This window comes from Xiphophorus hellerii, chromosome 22 (assembly GCF_003331165.1).
Source record: "Xiphophorus hellerii strain 12219 chromosome 22, Xiphophorus_hellerii-4.1, whole genome shotgun sequence".
Lineage (NCBI taxonomy): Eukaryota > Metazoa > Chordata > Actinopteri > Cyprinodontiformes > Poeciliidae > Xiphophorus > Xiphophorus hellerii.
In genome coordinates, this window is record NC_045693.1 from 6,102,246 (window position 1) to 6,125,936 (window position 23,691).

General features: G+C 38.3%; 1 protein-coding gene across 1 annotated transcript in view; it reads right to left on the reverse strand.

The window, feature by feature from the left end:
* Positions 1 to 224: 224 nt before the first annotated feature.
* The window catches only part of LOC116713135 (mucin-like protein), a 28,735-nt gene continuing 5,268 nt past the window's right edge, over positions 225 to 23,691 (reverse strand). The window contains exons 4-24 of the mRNA XM_032553135.1: positions 23,336 to 23,458; positions 19,393 to 19,526; positions 17,666 to 17,833; positions 17,364 to 17,543; positions 15,675 to 16,254; positions 14,563 to 14,703; positions 14,256 to 14,473; positions 13,519 to 13,594; positions 13,136 to 13,426; positions 11,520 to 11,756; positions 11,284 to 11,433; positions 10,884 to 11,062; positions 9,416 to 9,608; positions 9,207 to 9,326; positions 8,134 to 8,238; positions 7,048 to 7,068; positions 6,897 to 6,958; positions 6,623 to 6,806; positions 5,715 to 5,843; positions 4,833 to 4,971; positions 225 to 896 (exon numbers count right to left, since the gene is read on the reverse strand). Of these exons, the coding sequence (XP_032409026.1) occupies positions 755 to 896; positions 4,833 to 4,971; positions 5,715 to 5,843; positions 6,623 to 6,806; positions 6,897 to 6,958; positions 7,048 to 7,068; positions 8,134 to 8,238; positions 9,207 to 9,326; positions 9,416 to 9,608; positions 10,884 to 11,062; positions 11,284 to 11,433; positions 11,520 to 11,756; positions 13,136 to 13,426; positions 13,519 to 13,594; positions 14,256 to 14,473; positions 14,563 to 14,703; positions 15,675 to 16,254; positions 17,364 to 17,543; positions 17,666 to 17,833; positions 19,393 to 19,526; positions 23,336 to 23,458 (3,572 nt within the window). The 3' untranslated portion in view covers positions 225 to 754. The remainder of the gene's footprint in view (positions 897 to 4,832; positions 4,972 to 5,714; positions 5,844 to 6,622; positions 6,807 to 6,896; positions 6,959 to 7,047; positions 7,069 to 8,133; positions 8,239 to 9,206; positions 9,327 to 9,415; positions 9,609 to 10,883; positions 11,063 to 11,283; positions 11,434 to 11,519; positions 11,757 to 13,135; positions 13,427 to 13,518; positions 13,595 to 14,255; positions 14,474 to 14,562; positions 14,704 to 15,674; positions 16,255 to 17,363; positions 17,544 to 17,665; positions 17,834 to 19,392; positions 19,527 to 23,335; positions 23,459 to 23,691) is intronic.

Genomic DNA, 23,691 nt, shown 5'->3' on the forward strand with positions numbered 1-23,691 from the left:
ATTTAATGTGAACAAACTTATTTACGTTTGCCTTGATGATTTGAAGATTATTAATTAAGGCTGAAAGGATAAATATTTAGCGTAAGCTCTTTGCTGCTCATCAGCTTCCAGGAAGAAACTTTTCTCCAATATTAATTCAAAATTAATATTGAATTAATTTTCAGCATTAATTCAACGCTGTATCAGCAGTTTGTTCTTGAAATGATTTCCACAGTTACATTTTCTTGAATGGAAAATTTTTTATTAATATTTTACAAGATATTTACATGGTTTTTTACTTGCAGTGCAGCTTCCAGCTGACACTCTGATTTAGAAAATGAGCTAGGATGCAAATTAGCTACAAACAATAACTCAAGAGTTTGAAACTCAACGTTGTATGAATGGTTTACAGAAAACGGTAGCACCTTTTTATGGACTGGTGTATTGGAATAATGATCCCAGTAGATTAAAATCATATATCCTATGTGAATCTGACACCTGATACTCTGACAAATGCTACTGCTGTCTAGCCACTAACTGGAAGATAAAGAGCACTGCAGTGTTTTACTTTTAATCAACACTTCTTGCCAAGACATCGGCGGCTTCTGCTGGGTCAGACAAATTGAAAACCGTTGATCAGAAAATGAAAATAATTCAGCTTTGCAGATTTAACTGGATGTTCAAGTAAATATAAATAACATTCACCCCCAGCGTTATTATCTGGTACTATGTCAGAGAAAGTGCTTGTGTTGCCGTTATTAAGCCGTGGGTGCCGCTATCTTGGCCGCTGCCGGGGCATGACGTTGTCTAAGACCCGAGGGCTGCAGTGGCTCATGTACTGCAGGGCCGGGTCGGCGTAGTTGAAGGGTGGGGGGTTGTACTGCTGCTGGATGTAGTCTGGCATCAGGTGGGGGAGGCTGCAAGAGAAGAGGAACCAGGAGTAAACGTTACCGCCTGCAGTGGATCTCAAAAAAAAGATTTATAAACCTTTTCCACCTTTATTGTGGCACATATTTTGGTCAATTTAGCTAAATTACAAACGGTGAAAGACGTAAAAAACAAAACAAAAAAAAAACCACTATAATAATCTAGTTTAGTAAGTGTAAATATATGTGGAAAATAATGTTTGAAGCATTTTTTAATTCAATTTTAGCTTAAAAGCAGCAGTAACTTTTATAAAAAAATATTTTTTGTTGAAACTGTCACTATGTTATCACAGTTTGCAGCTCTTCTGTCTTCTCCCAGTGCTACCTAGAAACAAGCAGTCAAGAGGCGAATCTTAGCGCTGTCAATCACCCCTGATTGTGGCGCTGCTCATCCCCTCTCCTTCTACCCCTCCTGCTTTCTGCTAAGCTACAGCTAGTTCACCACAACATACTCTTCCACATATGCTAAAGCTAGTTAGCATGACCACAGATGACAGTGGATAAAGACAAGCCTGGATGTCAACTGGATTTACCGTATTTTCTGGACTAAAAGTCGCATAAGTTAAAAAAAAAAGCATCATAAAGAGGACAAAAACATATATAATTTGATCTGGACTGGAAGTCACAGTACAAGCCAAGCTACAGAAAAACTAACATTTTATTCAGTGCTGTGTGCATTTTCTTGTACCCTTCTTCTGACTGATACTATTGAACAGTTTCTGTGTTCAGCTGAAGGATCAAAGAGTCTAAATGACAGGAAAATCCTAAAAGTAGCGCCATCATTTATTTCTGGTGATTCAGGTTAACTACAACTGATGTTGGGTGGGAACTCAAGAAGAATGAAACCTGGAATTGAACCAAAATTATCTTTTTATAAGCATTGCCTTAAGTTTATGCATGTTTTTTTGTTTGTTTGGTTTGTTTTGTCTTAGATTTGTATCCTGAACTCATTGTGATGAGTTGGTTGAATTGTGCAGGGAAAAATAATAATTTTAAAATCATTTATCATGGTGTAATGTCCTTTAAATCACATAAACACAGAATGTTATTCACCTTTCTCTGAGCCACTGTAGCAGCGTTGCGTTCAGGAATAATTTAAGGGAATAATATCTGCAATTTGGGCTAAAAAGGTTTTGTTTGTATTGTGGTCGACTGTCTCCTCCTTTGAATAATAAGTCTTACATTTCCATGTGGTTTGAATGTCCTGGTTGTGTTTGTTGCTGTTTCTCATACAACACATAATATTATTATGATGGTTTATGGAAATGTTCGGATGAGCAACAGTGACTCATGCATATTCATGCCTCTTCTAGCCTAGATACCCAGAGAGTTGAAAGATACTGAGATCTGGGGCTAAAGCTGATTAAAAACATGGAGCTCACATCTGAATGCTTCTTATTTGCAGTTAAAACGCATTATTACCACTCCTCTCTGTGTAAATATGTGCAGAATGTCCCTCTGGATAACGAGGCGCAGTCAGACTGCTGCTTAATCATCCCACGATAAACTAAAAACAAAGACAACACAACTTGTGAAATGATTTCATACAGTGTTGCAGAGGCATCATCAGATTTTTGCTGTTTAGTCGCAGCTTTCTCAGAAAATGTGAGTGAACCCTAGTTTTTTTTAAAAGTAAAACAGAATGAATGTTTCTGTGGGTTTTATTTTTCTGCCTGCTAATCTAAGGTGATCCGACAACGCTGCCGCAGACGGCATTGTTGGACTCGGAGTGTGTTTGAGTGAAAGCGGAAAAAGGAGGCCAGTCATCAGGGGGATTAGGCGTCTCTGCGGCCCTCTAGCACCTGGTCCAGATGCCATACATCTGCACACGTACAGCAGCACACTTTGCTGCTAAGGACACGTTACAAAATACAATGTCATGTGCATCTGGAAAAAATACAAGAGGCTTTGCATTAAATGCATTAAATCCCTTCAGTTTAAAAACCTGGTTTTTAAATTGAAGAAGGTAAAATACTCATAATAATCACAACCTCTGCTCATTAACAGACAATTTGTGTTCAATTATACGTAAAAGTTTACTTATACATTAAGATTTCAATTAAAACCTACAATAACTTAAGATAGGCATGTATAAACAAAATAAGACAACAAATTATGATGAGATTAATGTAGATAAGATTAAACTAAAGCAACGTGAGATAACAAGCTATGCTGATAAGGAACACCAACAATTAGAGGTTAATGCAAACTAACATTAAGCTTTGTTTAAGTTAGTTTAGCCAATATAGACCAAAGTAAACCAAACAAACCAAATGAAAGAAAAGCTAAACTGAAATAAACTCTATAAGAAAAACATGAGAGGTTTGGGTAATTTAAGTCCAGATAAAATAATTAAGCTAAGTTTTTCTTAGGAAAAGGATAATAAAACAAGTTTACTATAAACTAAGCTACGACATGCTAGTTTAGTTAGTTAGGCAATAAAATATTCTCAAAATTGATCTAAATTATTGGCTAAGCTAAGCTAAATTAAGCTAAGATAAAATAAGTGCAGTTTAATTAAACGAACTGTGAAATAAATAACTTATAACCAAAGGAAATCAATGAAATACGCTAATAAGGTATATTTTCTCCAGGCTACTGTCACAAACTACACTTAGCTACTTAGCTAAACTTAAAATCAATAGAAATAATCAGGCTAACATGTAATAGAAAATCCAGCTAAGATAAAATAAATAACAGCTTTAACTAAAAACCAAAGTTACTAAATGAAAGAACATACTCAAATAAAATAAGATAAGAAAGTAAGAAGTCAAAATAAGCTACACCATGCTAAGCTAAAGCTAAGCTAAACATTCCAACTAAGCTAAAATAGGTACATTATTCTGCTTTTGCTATTTTTATAAGTACATATAATTGTGGTTTTATTTTATTCAGCTTGGAAGAAAACAGTTTCTGTCCATCTGTCCATCCATCCATCCATCCATCCATCCATCCATCCATCCATGATCCTTTTTATTGCTCTGTTTTACCAAGCAATGCCTCCTCAAATAACCTTGTGTGGTATAAAAGTAAAGTTTCATAACTCGCACAAAGGCTGTTAGTAGGAAGTGTTTAGTTTAATATAGTACTAGAGTGGGCAGTTTGTCCTCCGACTGAGAAATTAAACGGGAGGAGGCTGGAGCTGCAGCAGCAGACGGGATTTACAGCCTCCTAGTTTCTGGGAAGAAGAACCGTTTCTAGCCAGGCCAATTTGACTACTGTACCTTAAAATACAGTAGTGAGTTTGTGTGTCTTTACGGCAGTTTATTCTCTAACGCTCTGCATGAACCTCATCTCCCCCCGCCCCGAGGATCTGCTGACCCACCCAAAAACCGGGCTTCATATCCCAGTTGCTTGACATTCAGAGCTCCGTTACTGCCAGCTTTCTAGGCCAATCAGGCTGCAGGATGTTTGCCGGTATGCAGGTTTGGAAGCGACTCAGCTAAACACAAACTGAACCGCCTGCAGTCTGATGTGCTGCTCTTATTGTCTGCATAGTGAGAACAATTAGGGATTGTTCCAGATTGGGATTCCCATAAACTGGAGTCAAACTTACCTTTCTTTTTTTATCTGCATGATCATTAAAATTCACAAGACGATAAGGGCCACTGAGAAAAAAATGTCAGAATTCTGACTTTTATTTTGAGGATTTTTACTTCTTTCCTAATAATTGTGACTTTTTTCTCTGAATTCTCACTTATTTTCTCAGAATTCAAAATTTTTTTCAGAATTTTGACTTTTTTTTTTTCTAGAACTCTTAACTTTTAATCTCAGAATATTAAAGTCAAAATTCTGAAATTATTTTTTCCAGTGGCCCTAATCCTCTTCTATGTTAAAAGCGCCTCAGCAACCATTTTTTTCAGTCGGCTTTGAATGCTGTGTCCTAATTAAAAACTGTAACATCTGCAACCTGCCAGTGCTACTCACTCTCCAGTAACAGTCTTCTTGCAGCAGCAGAGGCAGAGCAGAACGGCCAGAAGCAGCAGCAGGAGCAGAGGAATCCCGATGCCCAGAACCAAACCCAGAATGAGGTCCATATTTGATTCAGACTTCGTTAATGGCTCGTCTGGTTGAGAGAGAAAAAGAAAAGTGTGGTTACATGGTAAAACCATACAGTTAATATGTTAATGAATGCGGAGAAATGCAGCTTAATAAATCATAACAGCACTGAAGATTCAAACTCTTATTATAATCATATTATATAGAATCCTTACTTTGATGATTTTGCAGCTGACAAAATTCAGTTTCTTGGAAAATTTGAGAAGCCAATAAAAGTAGACCAATGAACCTAACATGATTTAAAATAAATTAAAGTTGTCTGGTCTCCCTCTGAATTCTCCAATAAAAAAAGGTTTTTAATATACAAATGTTGACGTACAAAAAATGTCACCCTAATGCTTGGTCAGGGCTCCTTTTGCATGAATCATTGCATAAATTTTTATTATTTTTTTTAAGCGGATAAGCTAATGTGTATTTTCCAGGCACATAGTGCCATTTTATAGCACAATCAGGGAACTTTGTCTAATTTAGATGTTATAAAAAATGCTGCATATATCAAACATGACTTAAAAAAGACTTTTCAATTTGACGCCTTGAAATTGGGCCTCTGTCTCTTTAAGAAGCTTCTACTCTTTCCGATACGCCGCCTTCATACCGTCATCACAACAATGCTCCTCCATTATTCTGCTTACCAGGATAATGTGAGTTGAATTACTGAAATAAACAAACTTTTTAGTGATATTTTCACTGAGATGTCGTCGGGTTTTGCTTTGCTTTTTAATTCCTGTGTATGTTTTCCAGTAAACTCACGAGTTTTACAGGATTGGCTTCCATCCACAACAGTTGTGCCATTGCAGACACACATGTAGCCTCCGTAGGTGTTGGTGCACACAGCAGGTGAGACACACCCCGTCTCGTTGGCCTTGCACTCATCTAAATCTGTTTACAGAATCAAAGTGAAGCAGCAAATCAAAATCTTATCAGGTATTTTTGGCCTATTTTCTAGTGCAACTACCTCAGTACAGTTGAAATAAGACAAAACTAAGATATTTCACTATAAACTAGACCAAAAATACTTGATGATGTTTTGTGTTTTTGCAGTGAAACTTTATGGTTTGTTTTTTTGACGTGTGCAGAGGTGGGCAGAAAACCCCAAAATTATTCTCAAGTAAGAGCATCAGTACTTCACCATATTTCTACTCAAGTAAAAATAAAACGTATGAGCTAAAAAGTCTAATCAAATACTGAGTAACTGATCAAATTATCAATCATTTAATATTTAAAAAGTACTTAAGCATAAAATATAAGGTTAAGAGGAAATTTTTGTATTTTAAAGACCAAATTGACAGAAATTATTAAAAATAACAAAATCGGGCAAAAGAAATATTTTCTAAATCAATTTCTTTCAATAAAAAAACTGCTAAAACTTTAACAAAAACTGCAGGTGTGTGTCTGTCTGGTGGATGTTTGGTTAAAACATGTTTGTTTTTCATTCAGTGGGTAGAAAATCCATAAATTTTACTCAAGTAAGAGTAGAAATACTTCATAATAAAATTACTCAAGTAAAAGTAAAATGTACAGAGTAGTAAAACTACTCCTAAAAATAATAATAATAAAAAAAAGTTACTCTAACAAATGTAATTGAATAAATGTAAGTAGCTACTAACGAGCTCTGCTCTATTGTTTACTATGCTTTGAGCTACACAGAAGTATTTTACCATCAATTTCCACGGAGTTGATGCCGTAGTATCCGCTGACTCTGGTCAGGTAGTCCTGGATGTACCAGTGGGGCGTGTCGCTGGACACATTCAGCCGGTACTCTTCCATGCTAGGGTTGGATGCATCTTTCAAACTGATGTTGTAGTACTTGTTTGCGAAACCTTTGGTCAGAATGTCATCCAGCTGAGGAAAACATTAAACCATCACTTTGCCATCAAGCAGAAATTATCAATGCAATGGGGGGAAATCAGAGAGCGCTGCCTAACCACACACCTGTTCGCGTCCCGTCGTTCTCTCATTTGTCCAGTTCACGGACAGATTGAACATGTTGTACCCTGAACAGATACAAATTTAGAGAAATTTACAAACGTCTCTGTAAGACAGATAGAGCTACAGTAGTGAAACTGCTGGTAGGAGCCCAAACCTGGAGGATTCATAGAGTTACCTGCATAAAAAACAAAACAAAACAAAACAAAAATCAAAGACGGTTCCGATGGTGAGCTATTTTCTTTGAATTGTAATAAACTACTGATTAAATATTTATTTCATTCTGGAGTTTAAAATGTTCTTGTCATATACTGACAAACAAAATTTGAATGAAAATGAGTAGTTTGAAAACAAAAATCTTATATAATCTAAAAATCCAAATTTCAAAAGTTTCAAATTTTTCTCAAAAGTCAATTCCTTTTACCAGAAGCTACTAAACATCAATCAATCATCCATATAGATATATTGTTAAACACAAAACAGGCAATGTGTACATATAAATATATTATCTTTGTATGATGCAGCACTTTACTGAATCGATATGCTTCATTATTCCTTGATTTTCTTAAAAGTAAAAATTGATCTCTTTGGTTTCTTTAGACAGATTGTGTCATGAATTGTGAGTTTGTGGATGGACCAAAATGCAGAAAATACCTGGGAGCATGTTGAACGTTTTAATGGAAAAACCAACAAAAACCTCAGGGAACACAGGGAGCCAGAGCAGAACAAAAACAGGAACAAAAGCATGCCGGGAAATAACAGGATTCAACTGGATTTAGCAGGAGGAAATGAGAATGAGTTGGATATGTAATGAAAAGGTTGATTACTGAACATATTAGATTAGCTTAAGAAAGAGTTGCAGGCTGAGGAGAGAGAAAGTGGCACAAGGGGCAAGCAAATGAATCTAACACTAAAGAATAACTAGATATAAGAAATATAACTAACCTAGAGTAACAAGGAAGAGACAGGAAACAAACATGGACAGACTAAGGAGGACTGAACTGAAGTAAAACAGAAACAAGACTGATCTAATCAAAGAAAGAGACTAAATAAACAGAATAAACAAACCTGAAAAAACAACTCAAAACCAAACAGATTGTTCCATAAACAGAAATACAACGTTCAATAGGTTCAGGTCTGTTTTTGGGTTTTTTAAAAATCTCTGATCCTCTCAAAGTATCAATGCTGTCTATTCAGTAAATCCTTTTTGCTGGTAATTTACCGTTAATATCAGTGTACATACCACATCCGTCTTCATATCTGCATTTGCAGTCGAAAGATCCGTGCTTGTTCACACACTCATGCGTGGCATTGTTACAGGCCATGAGCTTCGCACATTCATCCACATCTGCAACACAAAGACCAACAATGACTCAAACAATTCACCCATTACATGGCAAGACTTTTATCATCCACTTTTTGGTACAAAGAGAGAAAAACAGAGATAAACGATAAATCATGCCAATGGAAATTATTGACTTTGTTTTAATTTATCATGCGATTAATTGATTTATTGATTATTGTGACAGGCCTAAGTACAACTGCAAATGTTTGAGTATTAGAGGGATTTTTGTGATAAATCAACTCAAATAGAAGAAAACACAATAAATGAGAGTCAGTTTCTTTCACTTTGATCAACCTAAATAAAAAACAAATCACCTTCAGAAGTTGATTAATTAATAAATAGAGTCCAGCCGTGTGTGATTTAATTTCAGAATAAATGCAGGTGTTCTGTGGAGAAGAAATTCTTTCTAAGAAGGATTTTTCATTAATCAACTCTAATTATGCTCTCCATGGGACTGTTATACAACAACAGCTTATCTTCAGTCAGAGGCTTCTTCAAATTCACTGCAATCCAGACTGCTATAGCAGAACCTCCCCACCTACACTGCAAAAACACAAAATCTTACCAAGTATATTAGTTCAGTTTCTATGAAAATGTCTTAGTTCACTGGAAATAAGACAAAACTAACTTGCAAATAACTTTTCAGCAAAGATATAAGATGGAAAAATGTTAAAAGTAAAATAATCTGCCAATAGCTTTTCATCAATATTTAGGAATTATTGACTTAAAACAAACTCCGATTTAAGTTAGCTGTAAGTTAGCTTTGTCTTTATTTCAAGTGTAATAATATATTAGCATAGAAAATAAACTAAAAACAGTTGGTAAGATTTTGTGTTTTGCAGTGTTCAGCCTGTGGAAACCGTATGAGAAATTACCAAAAAAGACTGCAACTGTTATTCCACAAAGAAAGCTTAGCAGTTGTAAAGCGATGGAGTAAACTGAGTATAAATACTTGGGTCAACATTAAGCACCTGTGCAGTTGTATCCGTCTCCACTGAAGCCAGGTTTGCATGTGCAGGAGTAGCTGAGCTTGGTGGATAGGCACTCTGCATCCTTGTGGCACGGGAAGGCGAATGGAGGGCTGCACAAGTCTGGGGAGGAACACCAGGAAACAAGGGTAAGGACAGGAATTGGGTCTCAGGTTGTGAGATTTAAAAAAGATATATCATGTACTACAGACCATATTCAAAGCATTTGTATCCCTGTTTGGCGTTAGAGACGGTGTTGCCAGGACAGTCTCCACAGCTGAACTGGTCAGGGCCGGACTTTGGGTTGCACTGCACCCCTCTGAAACACGGTTTGCCCCGACATGCGTTTGTTGTGTTTCCACAGAACATCCCGCTGTATCCCTTCGGGCACAAGCACCCAACTACCTGTAAATTAAATAAAGATGAAAAAGGAAAAGATTAAGGTAGGACAAATTTTAAAAACAGACACCTTTTTACACCACTGGATGGTTTTTCTCAAATTAAGAAACTGTGACAATTCTAAGCTTAAATTGTTTCTAGTGTCATTCTCAACAAAGACAAAATGATATAGTGTCCAATTGGAAAAGTAATGGACACACTTGATGTTATTTGATGTGTTTTGTCATTGCTACAATGTTAAATTCCTTCACAGACTAAAATATCCCAAGATTCTGCCATGATGTAGGTTATCTCATGAGGCTTGTAGATGAAGAATGTTTTAGTGAAAAAATGATTATCAGAGCTTAGAAAAACTAAAGGAGAACACAGGGAACCAGAGCAGAGCAAAAACACCAGGGGACGAGGGAAATAAATCTAAAACTAAAGAATGAGTGGACATAAGCAGCATAGTTAAACTAAAGCATAACTAGACACAAGAAATAAACAAACTAGAGACACAAACTAAGGTCTGAAATGAAGTAAAACAGAAACATGGCGGATCTAAAGAAACACAGAATAATAAACAAACCACCAAACAACAGATTGATTGCAGGCTGACCGGGTTATTTTTGCTTTCACTAAAGAAAAAAATGTTAGAAGCTTACACTGGTTGTGTTTTTGGGTTTATGTCATCTTCATAAACATTTTTTGAATATACTTTTTGCCTAATTTAATTTAAACAAATAATTGAATAAATAAGTGCTTCAGCTCCTCCATGTCACAAAAAAGGCGGGAATCACCATGGCAACAGTAGATTTTTATCATTCTGATGAGTGTTTAATATTCAGGGTTGTCACTGAACCATTTTTAGGATTACAATGACATACAAAAACAAAAAATAAGTATTTGTATTACCACATAAGTAAATTAGCTGATGGTACAATTTTGCTTACAGAGTCTTCATAATTAATTTAGTTTATTTTGGATATTTAAATGTCTTCCAGAACGATCTTTGAGAATGTGCCATTACTTTTATGTCACTTCTAAAATGTCAAAACAACAATATTATCGTTTATCGCAAAAACGTCTGGTGCAATCTATCATCCGGCAAAATTTGTGATCGTCAATGATGCAAAAACAAATCAGATTTCACAAAAAAATTGGAATTGAGCATTAAAACGTAGCCATAGCTGCAAATGGTCAGCAACTCCACTACCTCCGCTTTCAAATTTTAATTTAGACTTTTGCTTTTGTCTTTTGAAGAAAAGGAAAAATAACAGCTTAAATCCAGGAATGCAGTACCTGAAACTTTCCCTGCAGGTGATTCTCAGCCACGCTGTCATACAGGCAGGTTCCTCCGTTAAGACAGTTGCAGACGCGCAGGACAGGGGTGAACAAGGAGCTCATCTGCCCGTCACTGACCTTGACAGCCAGCTGGTAAGGCTGAGTGTTGTGCGGTGTCCATGTCAGGTAGCCGTTCACTGGAAGGGAAGAAGAAAGTCACGCACCTACCAATTACGCATCGCAGTTGTCATAGCAGGAAGAGGCTCTCCGTCTGTGTGACTCAACTGTGGCCTCGCCGTCCAGCTAACAAATGTCAACAGTGATGCCATCACTAACAGTGATGGATGGAGGCAGAGTGTGTGTGTGTGTGTGTGTGGGGCTGGGGGTGTGTGTGTGGGTGTGTGTGTGTGTGTCTCACCCCTGCCAACATGAGCCTCTGAGCTGGCGAATAGCAATGTGTAGGTGATGGGGTCACCGTTTGGGTCCTGAGCGACAATTTGAACGCTGACCTGAGAGTTGACCTTTGTGTGTATCACAGCGGGCTCTGTCACTACAGGCGGCATGTTGCCTGCCGGATCACAAACATGTCGCACAGCATTAGGCTCAGGCAGAAACAGAAGCACTTCAAGTTCTGGAAATGCTAGATAAATGTACCGAAGAGGAGAGCCAGGTTCCTGAACTGAGTCTGGGCCTCCAGAGTCTTCTGGCCCAGGTAGGCGATGCCGGACGCCACGCTGTCCTGAACGCACTCAATGCTGTTTTTGCAATTTCTCATCTGCGTTTCCAGCTCAGCAGGACTGAGGCGTTCCAGCAGCGGCGCGGTGGAGTCCAAAGCCAGGGGGACGTTTTGAGACGAAGAGACCAGCAGGTTCTCAGGTTTCGGGACCGCCCCTGGAAAACGGGTGAGATGTGAGCAGCAGGGGCGTCACTAGGGTTTAAGGACAGGGGGGGCTCAGCCCCAGCAAACGTAGCTGGTGAGCAACAAAAACCATTTTTAAAACACTGTTCGGGGTAAAACAAACATCCTCTACTACAAAATGTGACTGTAAACAGTAAATCACCACAATAAAATGGTTTCCCAGATTGCTGAACAACATTTGTGTAAACTTTCATGCTTGCATCACCTTCTAAGCAATTATGCACATATTTTACACACAAAAATCCCAAACTATGATTCTATAAAGGAAAGGGAAACAGAAAAATGTATGATCCTATTTGAGTAAATAAATTATACTTTATATGATTATTTACTTGAATTCATACTCTGGTTGCATTGAAGTTCAGGAGAATATCTCGTGCCTATTGAAGTTAACCTTTGGTTAAAAATATTAAAAAATAAGAAAAAGAAAAACACCAAGTTATTTAGAATAAAATAGAATAGAATATACTTTATTGATCCCCAAGGGGAAATTGCTTATTTGTTGAAAGCTACTCCATCTTAGATAATAAATACAAAGTTTGTAAAATATATATATACTTAAGAGTGATAAGTTCAAAATGACTAGAAATAAACAAATAAATAAATACATTTAGAGGAGTGTGATAATAATATTAAAGACACTTCAGCGCCTGGAACTAGGTGAATCGGAAAGTCCAAAGCGCCGCCAGTCGCTCAGTCAGCTCGCAGCTGTCAGCAACTGTCTTTCTTTATTTAACAGCTTTTCAAACAAAAAAATTTGACATTGGCCAAAATCAGAATCAGCAGGTCAGGTACTGCAAAAACACAAAATCTTACCAAGTAGTTTTGGTCTAGATTCTGCAAATATCCTAGTATACTTGAAATAAAACAAAACTAACTTACAAGTAACTTTTCAGAACGACATAGGGACTTGTTTTAAGTCAATAATTTCTTAATATTGATGAAAAAGTGATGGTTCTTAAAGTAAATCAGTAAACTTATGACATGGGAAAAATGTCTTGTTACAAGTTAAATAATCTGCCAGAAGAACTAGAACTTTTTCATCAGTATTAAGGAATTATTTACTTAAAACAAGCTCCAATATCTTGCTAAAAAATAACTTACAAGTAAGTTTTGTCTTATTTCAAGTTTGCCAAGTTATTTGCACCAGAAACCAAAAATACTTGGTAAGATTACATTTTTTTGCAGTGTGGCTTTTTACAGATCAGTAATCAGGGATCTGCCAGAAAACTGCAATCAGACCCTAAAATGTCTTTTCTGAAGTTCAGACTGGAAATTAACTTCAGATAAGTTTGGGTTGAGGTTGGACTGGGAAGACTTTGTCAGAAAACCGAGTCCATGTTTTACTTACAGGACATGTAAAACAGCTTCAGCTGCTCCTCCTCGGGGGGGTTGAGATCCTGGGAGGGGACGACCTTCCCGTTGGACATGAGGAAGTCATCGGAGCGGTTGGTGCTCCAGAGCCCCATCAGACCCACGGTGCGTCTGTAGAAGTTCTCCGGGACTTCCACCATGGCCGCCAGCTGACGGTAGCCTTCGCTTCGCCAGACGACCACTCTGAGACCGCTGGCATAGACCGCTGCACAGCGATTCACCGAGCGACAGTGCACCGCAAAGCTCTGCTTGTTCTCGTACACAACACCTGGAAGGACAGGTAGAGGCACGAGATGTTCTTCTTAAGATCTGTAAATTATATTTTAGTCATGCACATCGAAAGTGTGTGATGCATTTTACCGATTCTGACAGAGAATTCAGCATCATCCACAAAAATCTGCAGTCCGCTCTCTTTGTCAGAGCATCTCCACTCAATCTGATAACAGATAAAGATTAAAACTAGTTAAAGGTGCAGGTACAAGTTTGTTTTGCTTTACTAAAACTAGCATAAAGGTAAAAAATGCTGGAATACTGTATTTCCTTTTGTAGCTCTCGATACTGACCTCATAATCTACCTCACACTGCAAAAAAATCTTAAATCGTACACCGTATTTTTGTCTAGTTCCTACTGTAAACATCTTGGCACACTTGAAATAAGACAAAACTAACTTAAAAGTAACATTTCAGCAAGAAACAGGAGGTTGTTTTAAGTAAAATATTCTTTAATGCTGATGAAAACTGGCAGATTTTTTCACTTATAACATGAGAAAACATGACGAAAGTAAAAAAAATCTGCCAGTAGAACCAGCACTTTGTCAGGTTTATAGGTATAAATTCAGTGAAAGTTGGTGGCTGAACAAAACTGTCACATTTAATTAGTCCAAATTATGTGAAAATCGTGTATTGTTTTTATTTCACTTTTCAATTATGCACTACTTTGTTTTGGTCTATCACATAACATCCCAATGAAACACGTAAAACTTTGCCTGTGCTCCAATAGGTTTGAATAATCTGATTTAATCTGAGTTAAAAGGATTATTCTCAGAGGTCAACATGACTTTTCCAAACGGTGAGCGTTGCCGTCGTTGCATCCTGACCTTGCCGATGCCTTGGTGGAAGGCAGCCATGCGCACCACCACTGGGACATCAATGATCTCTCTTGTGACTGTCTGCAGCTTTTCAATCTGTCCTTGTAGGGTGAAGATATTAGAGCCGCTTGCGGATGAGAGACGTAATATCACAAACTCCCCCAGGGCCCTAAACGAGTACTCTGCCCCATCGAAGGTGATGAAATGCAGACTGCCGTACACCAACGCTGTAGGGAAATATTGTTTTTCACTTTTAAAGTAAGACTGAAATCCAGATAATTTGCTCGTTTTAAACTTTTTTCTGGGGATTCCTCACCGGTGCCCTGCGCTGCCCCACTGGAGTTGCTGCGAATGCTGGAGACATAACCTTGACAGCGATCCAAAGGTCTCTTTCTGAGGTAGAGATGGCACTGGGGAGAGTCGATGCAACACCACTGAAATGGGAGGAGATCCCCGTCTGCAAGGAAACATTTGGTGAAATTATGTCTCTTATAGATGCTTAGTTTTAGCTGGATGATCCGAAGAGATGTCTGGGTATTAAAGCATTGGGGATTTTAACCATACAACAATATATTCTGTTGTTTTTTGTTTTTTTTTACAGAGCTCTCCAAATCTAAAGTCAACTCTTGCAGTAAGAAAACACCATAAAACTCTTTGACTAAGTTTATCTCTAAACAGCAGAGACAAAATCTTTGAGGGATTGAGGGAAGCAAAAACAAATGTTTTGTATGGTCTATATGAAACATGTTCATTACAGTTTTTGCCCCAAATCATCCTTAGATAATGAGATTTCAGTCTGCTCAGTTCTGCTTTTAGCTGTTTTAGGGCGTATTGTCACTTTAAATCCAAATAAGCTGCTGCTGGCCACGCCCCCAAACTCAAACTTTGAAAAGCATCAGTGGAGCCTCCTGCACAAGCAACAAGAATGCAACAAGTGATTTCTGGATGGTATGTCAACAACAAAACACTTGTCTTTTCCAGCAGCCATTGTGCAGCATTAAAACCAGGTGACTGACTCTACTCGGGTTGCTAATTAATGGGGCTCAGCTGGGCTCTGCTCTGCTGTGCTTGCTAGGTAACGGGGCAGCGCCTGCCAATTGTGACTTAATAATCAGAAGGTTTTTGGAAGGGTTCGTTTTCCAGACACCAAAAAACATTAACTTATTCACAGAAAACTGCTGGGTGGGTTTGTTTCTAGCAGTAGAAACTCAAATGGAAGTGAAATTTGCATAAAAGATTCCAATTAACGTTGGATTTTTCCCCACTGAATGAATGCGCAAAATTATAGGTTAAATTTCTCTGTGTTTAATTATGTTCCTGCAATGAAATATTATTTTACTTTATGGAGAAATTTACCAGTGGAACAACAAACCACACATTATCTGTACTCCACTGTTTCCAGGGAAACCAACCACTTGAGTGTCTTACCGATGTGTTTCTGAGTGCTGTGTCCGTAGAAGTAGCGGTCGTTGTACCCAGCCAGCAGGGCACCTTCCCGCTCGTACACACACCTCTTCCCGGCGCCATACTGGTTGGACAGGAGCGACTTAAAGACCTGCCCAGAGGTGTCCGCCCACCACTTCTGGACTGTCTCACCCGGGTCGGAGAGGTCCAGCAGGAGCGCCTGGTCCTCCTGTGCCTGCGTCTGGGTGCAGGGACAGGAGGACAGCCCCACCGTCCACACGGCCGGGTCCGGCTCTTCCTTCGACCAGGCCTGGCATTTGATTCCAGCATCTGCATTCGACCCTAATGGTCCAGTTAAATCATACATCAGCTGGCCGAGATTCCCCAGTGTTCCTATAACTTCATTAGGTCTATATCTGCCTGCGCGCCCAAAGAGGTTCCCTGGAGGTTTGGTGGTCTCCTTGAACGTGGTTTTTCCGTCTGTGTAGCCGATCAGAGCATCGTGATGCTTCCTCAGCCCAGGTCCCCATTTCATCTGCCCGAATCGCAGGAGGGCGAAGGAACGCACTCCATCTGTTGTCAAGATACACTGGAAGGTGTTGGTCTGCAAAGGAAAACCATTTAAACTCACCAAATGCTACAAAGGTTAGCAACTCTTTAAATTGGATCAAATACAAGGAATAACTGCGATAGAACAGGTAAGACTTCACTGTACAGGAGTCACTGAAGATAGGGAAAAAAAACAGGAGTAAATTTCCACCAAAAAAACTAGAAATCTTCTACAAAACATTTCTGAGCTTCAAAAGTCAAACATTTGCTAGAAAAAAACTAAAACATTTTGAGATTAATCTCAGGATTTTTATTTTTGGAAAAAAATGGAAATTTTTGAGTTTGAAAGCTCAAAAATGTGCAACAAAAAACTTGAAATTTGTTTCAGAAATTTTCTACAAAAAAAAAATTGGAAATTTCTGAGTTTCAAAAGTCGAAAATTTGCGAGTAAAAATTCAGAAATTTATATTAGAAATTTTCTAGAAAAAAATTTGACATTTTTAAGTTTCAAAAATGTGAGAAAGTTGAAGATTTCCATCTTTTGAAACTCAGAAATGTCCATGTTTTTTTTTTTTTCTAGAATGTTTCTGAGATTAATCTCAGTCTCTGGGTTTTTTTCTAGTAATTTTGTTGCTTTTGCAGCTTGGAAATATTTGGATTTTTCTCTAAAAGATTTCTGAGATTATTCTAAAAATGTCTGTGTGTTTTCAAGCAAATCCTGGACTTTCAAAGCTCAGAAATGTTCTTTTTTTTTTTTTAGAATATTTTTTGGCAAAACTTTACTTCTTTTTTTCTATCTGCACAGACATGATGCAAAAAATAAGACGAATGGCAAAACCAAATCCCACTAAGACACCACCAGGTGGCACCAGATACCAAACTGGAAATCTGTACAGAAACCACGACTTATTCGTTGACTCACCTTAAAAATCTCACATTGCACAACAACATTTAAAGTAGGACAACCAAACAATAACACTCACTGATCCTTCACATCTTTATGAATCAAAATACAGGCAGGTCAGATAAAAAACACAGTTTAAATGCTCAATATGCTAGAATGTATTTATTCCAGTGATCAGAAATGCATGTTTAGTGAGGAACTTAATATATTTTATGTTTGTACTAATTGTTTCTGTGTCAGGGTTTTAAAGGTGGCCTGACCTCTGACAGGTTGACCTTCTGAAAGGAGACCGGCATCACGTTTTCCCAAGTGATCTTCATGATCCAGGTGGGGGAAAACGAAGGCCTCTGTTTCAAACTCTCAAACTTTGTCACTTCATCTGCTGTGCGTTTGAAAACCATCTGGGAGTAAACATCTGATGCATCCAGTTCTGAATATTCCTAAACGAATCAAACAACAACGATGCAATTATTGCAAAGATTAAGTAAGTTTGATTGGTTTAAATTAAACCCAATTAAAAAAAACATATTTTTCAGCACGTTGGTCTTTGTTTTCATCTGACCTGATAGTGCAGCTTCCCGTTGCCTTTGGTGAGGTCACCATCATCCCAAAAGACAGCCAATAATGGCACTTTCATGTCGTCAGGGAAACCGTCAGCAGAGGGAGACGGGAGCAGGTATTGTTCGTTCTCAGCCAACGACTGAAACTGGACCAGGCCGTTATCAGAAAACTGAAAAAAATTAAATAAAGACACAGTCAGAGTCTTTACTGAAAGTAAATCAGTTAGTACAATGTTCAGACATCAAAGTTTTTTTCTTTCTGTTGAGTTTAATATTCTGTGAACTGTGAATAACCAAATACTCTGATGTAAATATTACGCCTGAACATTGTTATTACTGAAAATGACTCATCTCATAACGTTTTGCTGGGAAAAGCTCCTGAACTCACCAGGATGTTACTTTGGTCATACAGCGCCCTCTATTGGCGCTTCTGGTGAAAATGTGCATAAAACGAATTCATCTATTGAAGTACAATAATCTCAAGCAGAAACATTTTAGAGGAAAACGACGTTTCAATTTAGTAAAATTATTCAGTGTAAAAAAAACACAGTAAGAATTAAAATTTATTTGAAATATAACAGAAAAATTTCAGTAATTGATATAGTAATTTATTAGTTTAGACCTCTGAAACTAATGTCTTCATTTCTTATCATCAACATGTTTCACAGTGTTGATGCTAATATGATATGATTTTCCATAAATACTGCCAGATCATTTCTAATAACAAGTTACACAGGCACTGCAGGCATAGGACGACCATTCAAACAACATAGTTTCATAATAAAATATGTTGTTTTAAGAGTTAATGAGTCTCTCTGTTATATTTTTTATGCATTATTGCATAAGTATAACACATATTATTACAAAACAAAATGGTCTGGCTAACCTATGAATACCAAATATTCAACTCTGAACGTCACAATTTATAATCTGTTTTTTTGTGTGTTTTTCTTGAGAAAATACAGCAGCTTTAAGAACCAATATGGCATCAAATTGACAAAATATGTAAAATACTGTATAGGAGCATAACAGTAATGAATAGAGCAACATCTGACTAAAAGATTGAAACTTTGAATCATTTTTTTAAATGATTTTTAGATATGCTGAATTTTACCAAGTATTTTTGTCTAGTTTTTAGTGTAAATATTTTACAGTGTATATCCCACATTTGAATTAAGACAAAACTAACTTACAAATAACTTTGTAGCAAGATATAATATGAGCTTGTTTTAAGTAAATAATTCTTTAATATCGATCAAAAGTACTAATTACATTGGCAGGTTATTTCACATATAACATGTTTTGTTACAAGTAAAATAATCTGCCAGTGAAATTAGTAATTTTTTAAAATCAATATTAAGGAGTCATTGACTTAAAAAGCTCCTACATCTTATTGGAAAGTAAATTTTGTCTGATTTGCAGTAGGAACTAGACTAACAAAATCCTCTGTAAGGTTTTGTGTTTTTGCAGTGAAGCGTTTGAAAATCTTCAACACTTTAAAACATCAGGAAATGGAAATCTGATGCACTCTCCCAGAAAACTGAAAACGGAGAATCGCTGGGTCCTTCAGAAGGATAACGATTTGAAACATATAATCAAATCCACACAGAAATCAGCCTTCATTCATGGTGATGTCAGTCCTACAAACCTATAGAAAACTTGTCAGGTGATCTGAGGAAAAGCGAACATGATGTAGAGAGACTGTGTAAGAAGGAAAAGTCAGACTCACAAATACTCTGTCGTACAGTTTTCCCATGAAAGGAAACCCTGCTTTTGGCGTGATGTATGGAGAATTTCCATCTTCTGCTTCTATTTTCACCTCTCTATCTCCAGCCTCTGCTCCGTATGGGTACAGAGAGCTCTCTGTGTGGAGAACAGGCAGTTAGTCAAGTTTGGTTTTTTGGCTGTCAACCTAAGGCTGCGTTCCCACTGCAGCCCGAAGTGACCCAATTCCGATTTTTTTTTTTTTTTTCGCCATTATGCGACCTGTGTCTAATCTTTTCATGACAGGCTGAACAATATAGGTCGGGTTTTTTCTTTTTCGAATGCGATCCAGGCCTCTTGGATGTCTGATACGTATCTGATCTTTTCAAATGTGACCTGAATCCTAACGATGAGGTAATGAACGTCACTGATACTCGACAAACGTCAATATTCTGCGTCCTGATACGCGTAAGCGGGAAGAAAAGCAACAACCATGGCGAACTATAATGAGGATTAAGTTGTTAATGTCCAGCCTCCGGCCAGACAACAACTTCAAAATCGTTAGCTATGCTCCACCGTTAGCATCCTGTGTTTACTTCCGCCAACACTGAGCATTTCTTCTGTTTTTTGGCGCTTGGCAAAACACTGAGTACTCTCTCTGTGTGACGTCATTGCGCCCTCTACTGCGCATGCGAGATACTTTGAGCTCATTCGCAGTTCACACTGCTGATCACAGAGGTCGCGCATATTTGGAAGTGTGAACGACCATGCCAAAAAAAATGTGATTTGACAAAAAAAATTGAAATTGGGTCACTTCAGGCTGCAGTGTGAACGCAGCCTATGGTTTTCTCTGCCCTCTTTGTTTAAGACATACAGCTAAGAAATAACTTAATTTTGCATTTTAATTATTTTAAACTTGTAATGTTTCACTTTTATTGCTTCTTTATTTTTCAAAGTACAAATGGTTTTAAATGGTCTTAGCAAATATTGCTTAGTTTTCTTGTAACAGCACTGTTTTATTAAAGTAAAACAAATTAATTATTTTTTGTTAAAGGCAGCACTGGTAACTGAGAGGGCATCAGTGGAATACTAATATCGATGTAATATTGATGGTTTGGACTGGTCCAGCTAGAGCCCAGATCTGAATCTAATAGAAAACATATGAAGGGAGCTAAAGATTAGGGTAGTGGTAAGGAGGCCTTCCAATCATCACCAAGATCAAAACACTAAAGAAAACATGAAAAGAAGGTTTAAATTGCTGTAATTCCACAAAATATTTATAATTTATTATTCAGAAAATTATGTTTAAATAAGAAAACATCAATTTCTTTCATTTTAAATAATATTGCTTTTACATAGCTTTATTAGCGTTTTAGAAATGTCTGTCTCAGAATTTTCTTGGTTAAATTAAAAATAATTTTAGATCTAAATCAGTCAGGTATAACAATAACTTTGCGATTAACTACATACATGACTGGAAGTTGATTAGTTCCTTATAGACTTGAGTTGTTTTTTTGTTGATCAGGTTGTTTCCAATCAACAAAATGAGCAGCATAAAGAATTGGTTATAAAAATGTAATAAAAACGAATGCATAGCTAACCCATTTTGGCTAAGGTATTGCAAACTGTGTCGTTTGCTGGGCAGGAACAGGCGTAGCTCCCTGGTAGGTTGGTACAGGATGTCTGATGAGGACACCGGTTGGGGGACACACACTCATTCAAGTCTACACAGCCTTCTTTTCCAAGACCGTTATCCTTGGTAGCTTCCCAGCCTTGGTTGCATGAGCATTTGAATCCTCCTACATAATTGATGCAGGAAGCAGCTGAGTGACACTGCCCATTTTCTTGCTGGCATTCATTAATGTCCACACATAGGGGCCCAATGCTGAGGAAGCCTGGCATGCAGACACAAATAAATGATCCTGGGGTGTTATGACATTGAGCGAGGGAGTGACAAGGGTTGGTAAAGGCAACACACTCATCCACATCTTTGCACCAGGAGCCATTCCCAGTGAAGCCTCTGTGACAGTGACAGGAGAAGGAGCCAGGTGTATTCCAACAGGATGCCATGGGATGACATGGCGAATTCTCACATTCATTGCTGTCGACACATACCTCATTCTCCTCATGGTAACCAAGAGGGCAAGAGCAGTCGTATGCTCCCGGTAGGTTTGTGCACACCTGATCAGAGCGGCAGGTGTTGCTGCTCTTACATTCATCAATATCCTCACAGCCAGTGTCAATGGGTTGGTACCCAGGGGAGCAGTGACAGAGGAAAGACCCTTCTGTATTGTTACATATAGAGTTTTGTGGACATGGGCTACCATCTGGGTGAAGACATTCGTCCACATCCAGACAGTTGATACCATTCAGAATGAAACCTACATTACAGGGACAGAGGTATGAACCTAGAGTGTTAACACATGTGGAGAAAGGCTGGCATACTGAGGAGTTGAGAAGCTCTGAGCATTCATCCACATCCACACACTCTGTACCATTACTCGAGAATCCATTAAAACAATCACAGTAATAAGAACCAAGAGCATTCTTGCATGTCCCATTTGTGCAAAGCTCTCGCCCGTTGTTTTCACTGCATTCATCAATGTCCACACATAAGTCAGTACTATTGGAAAACCCAGTATCACAAAGACACTGGTGGCCTCCTTGGGTGTTCACACATGTGCTATGATCAGGACAGGTGGAATTGTCCAGGCATTCGTCAATGTCCTCACACTCTGTGCCATTGCTTTGGTAGCCTTCCCAGCACACACAGATGGAGGATCCAATTGTGTTTAGGCAGTTGGAAAAATTAGGACACTGGATCAGGCCGAGGGAGCACTCATCAATGTCCAAACACAAGGAATTATTGCCTGAGAATCCTGGGTCACAGGTGCAGTTGTAACTCCCTTCTTTGTTATTACAGGTACTGTTGTCAGGGCAAGTGAAGTTTCCCAGCTCACATTCATCTATGTCCTGACAGTGTGTACCGTTGTCTCGAAAACCTTCCCAACACCTACAGATGGAGGATCCAATCGTGTTTAGGCAGTTGGAAAAAACAGGACAGTGAATCAGGCCAAGGGAGCACTCATCAATGTCCAAACACAAGGAATTATTGCCTGAGAATCCTGGGTCACAGGTGCAGTTGTAACTCCCTTCTGTATTATTACAAGTGCTGTTGTCAGGGCAGGTGAAGTTTCCCATCTCACATTCATCTATGTCTTGACAGTGTGTACCGTTGTCTCGAAAACCTTTCCAACACTTGCAGATGAAAGAACCATTCGTGTTTCGGCAGTGTGAGAAGGGAGGGCAGGCTTTATCTTGTAACTGATCGCATTCATTTACATCCCAGCAGTCAGTCCCACTTCCTTCATATCCATCTGTGCATCGACAGTAGTAAGAACCCTGGTGTGTGTTACACTTGGCAAGCGGGTGGCAGTAATTAGTAGCATTTAGGCAGGTATCTTCACTAATGCATATGCCCTCATTGTATATCTTTCCCAATATACAAGAGCAGCTGTAGGAGCCAGGAAAGTTGGTGCATGTCATATTCTTGCTGCAAGCTGTAGCCAACTCACATTCATCAACATCATTACAAAAAAAGCCATCCCCTTGGTATCCATGATTACACCGGCAGAGGTAGGAACCATTGGTGTTGAGGCACACAGCCTGCGAGCTGCAGTTGTTTGGCAGGGTAGAGTTCTGCTCACATTCGTCCACATCCTTGCAGTAAAAGCCATCCCCCTCCATGCCCATCGGGCAGACACAGGAGAAAGATCCGGGCATGTTAGTGCAGTTGGCAAATGGGTGGCATCCTCCATTTTGGTCTTGGCATTCATCAATGTCTATAATTTATCCAAAATGGGACAGTGTCAGGGAAACAGCCCCAAAATGTGCTAAAAAACTCACAAGAGTGTCCACTTACAGAAGCAAGATCAACAGCTTGTACATAGTAAGGAACTGATACGTACCAGAGCAGTTCTTCCCGTCTCCTGTGTAACCACTTCGACAAAAGCAGGAATAGCCGCCCACTGTGTTGTTGCACTGGGCAAACTCACTGCACTCTTCCTGCCCCGTATCACATTCATTCACATCTGGAAAAGTCATGAACAAATAGTGTAATAAGAGAGAAACAATGAAAGGTAAATAATTTAGCAATCAGAATAAGCTAAAAGCAGAGATCTAGTTCAAGTATAGTCACCAAATTAATGACTTGGCTTAAAAAAGTCAATACAAAAAAACCAGTTTGGTGCCACAATGAGGCTAACCAGGGTTTTTCACTGTTCATAATGTTATGCCTGATCAGTAGATAGACTGTTAAGGTATT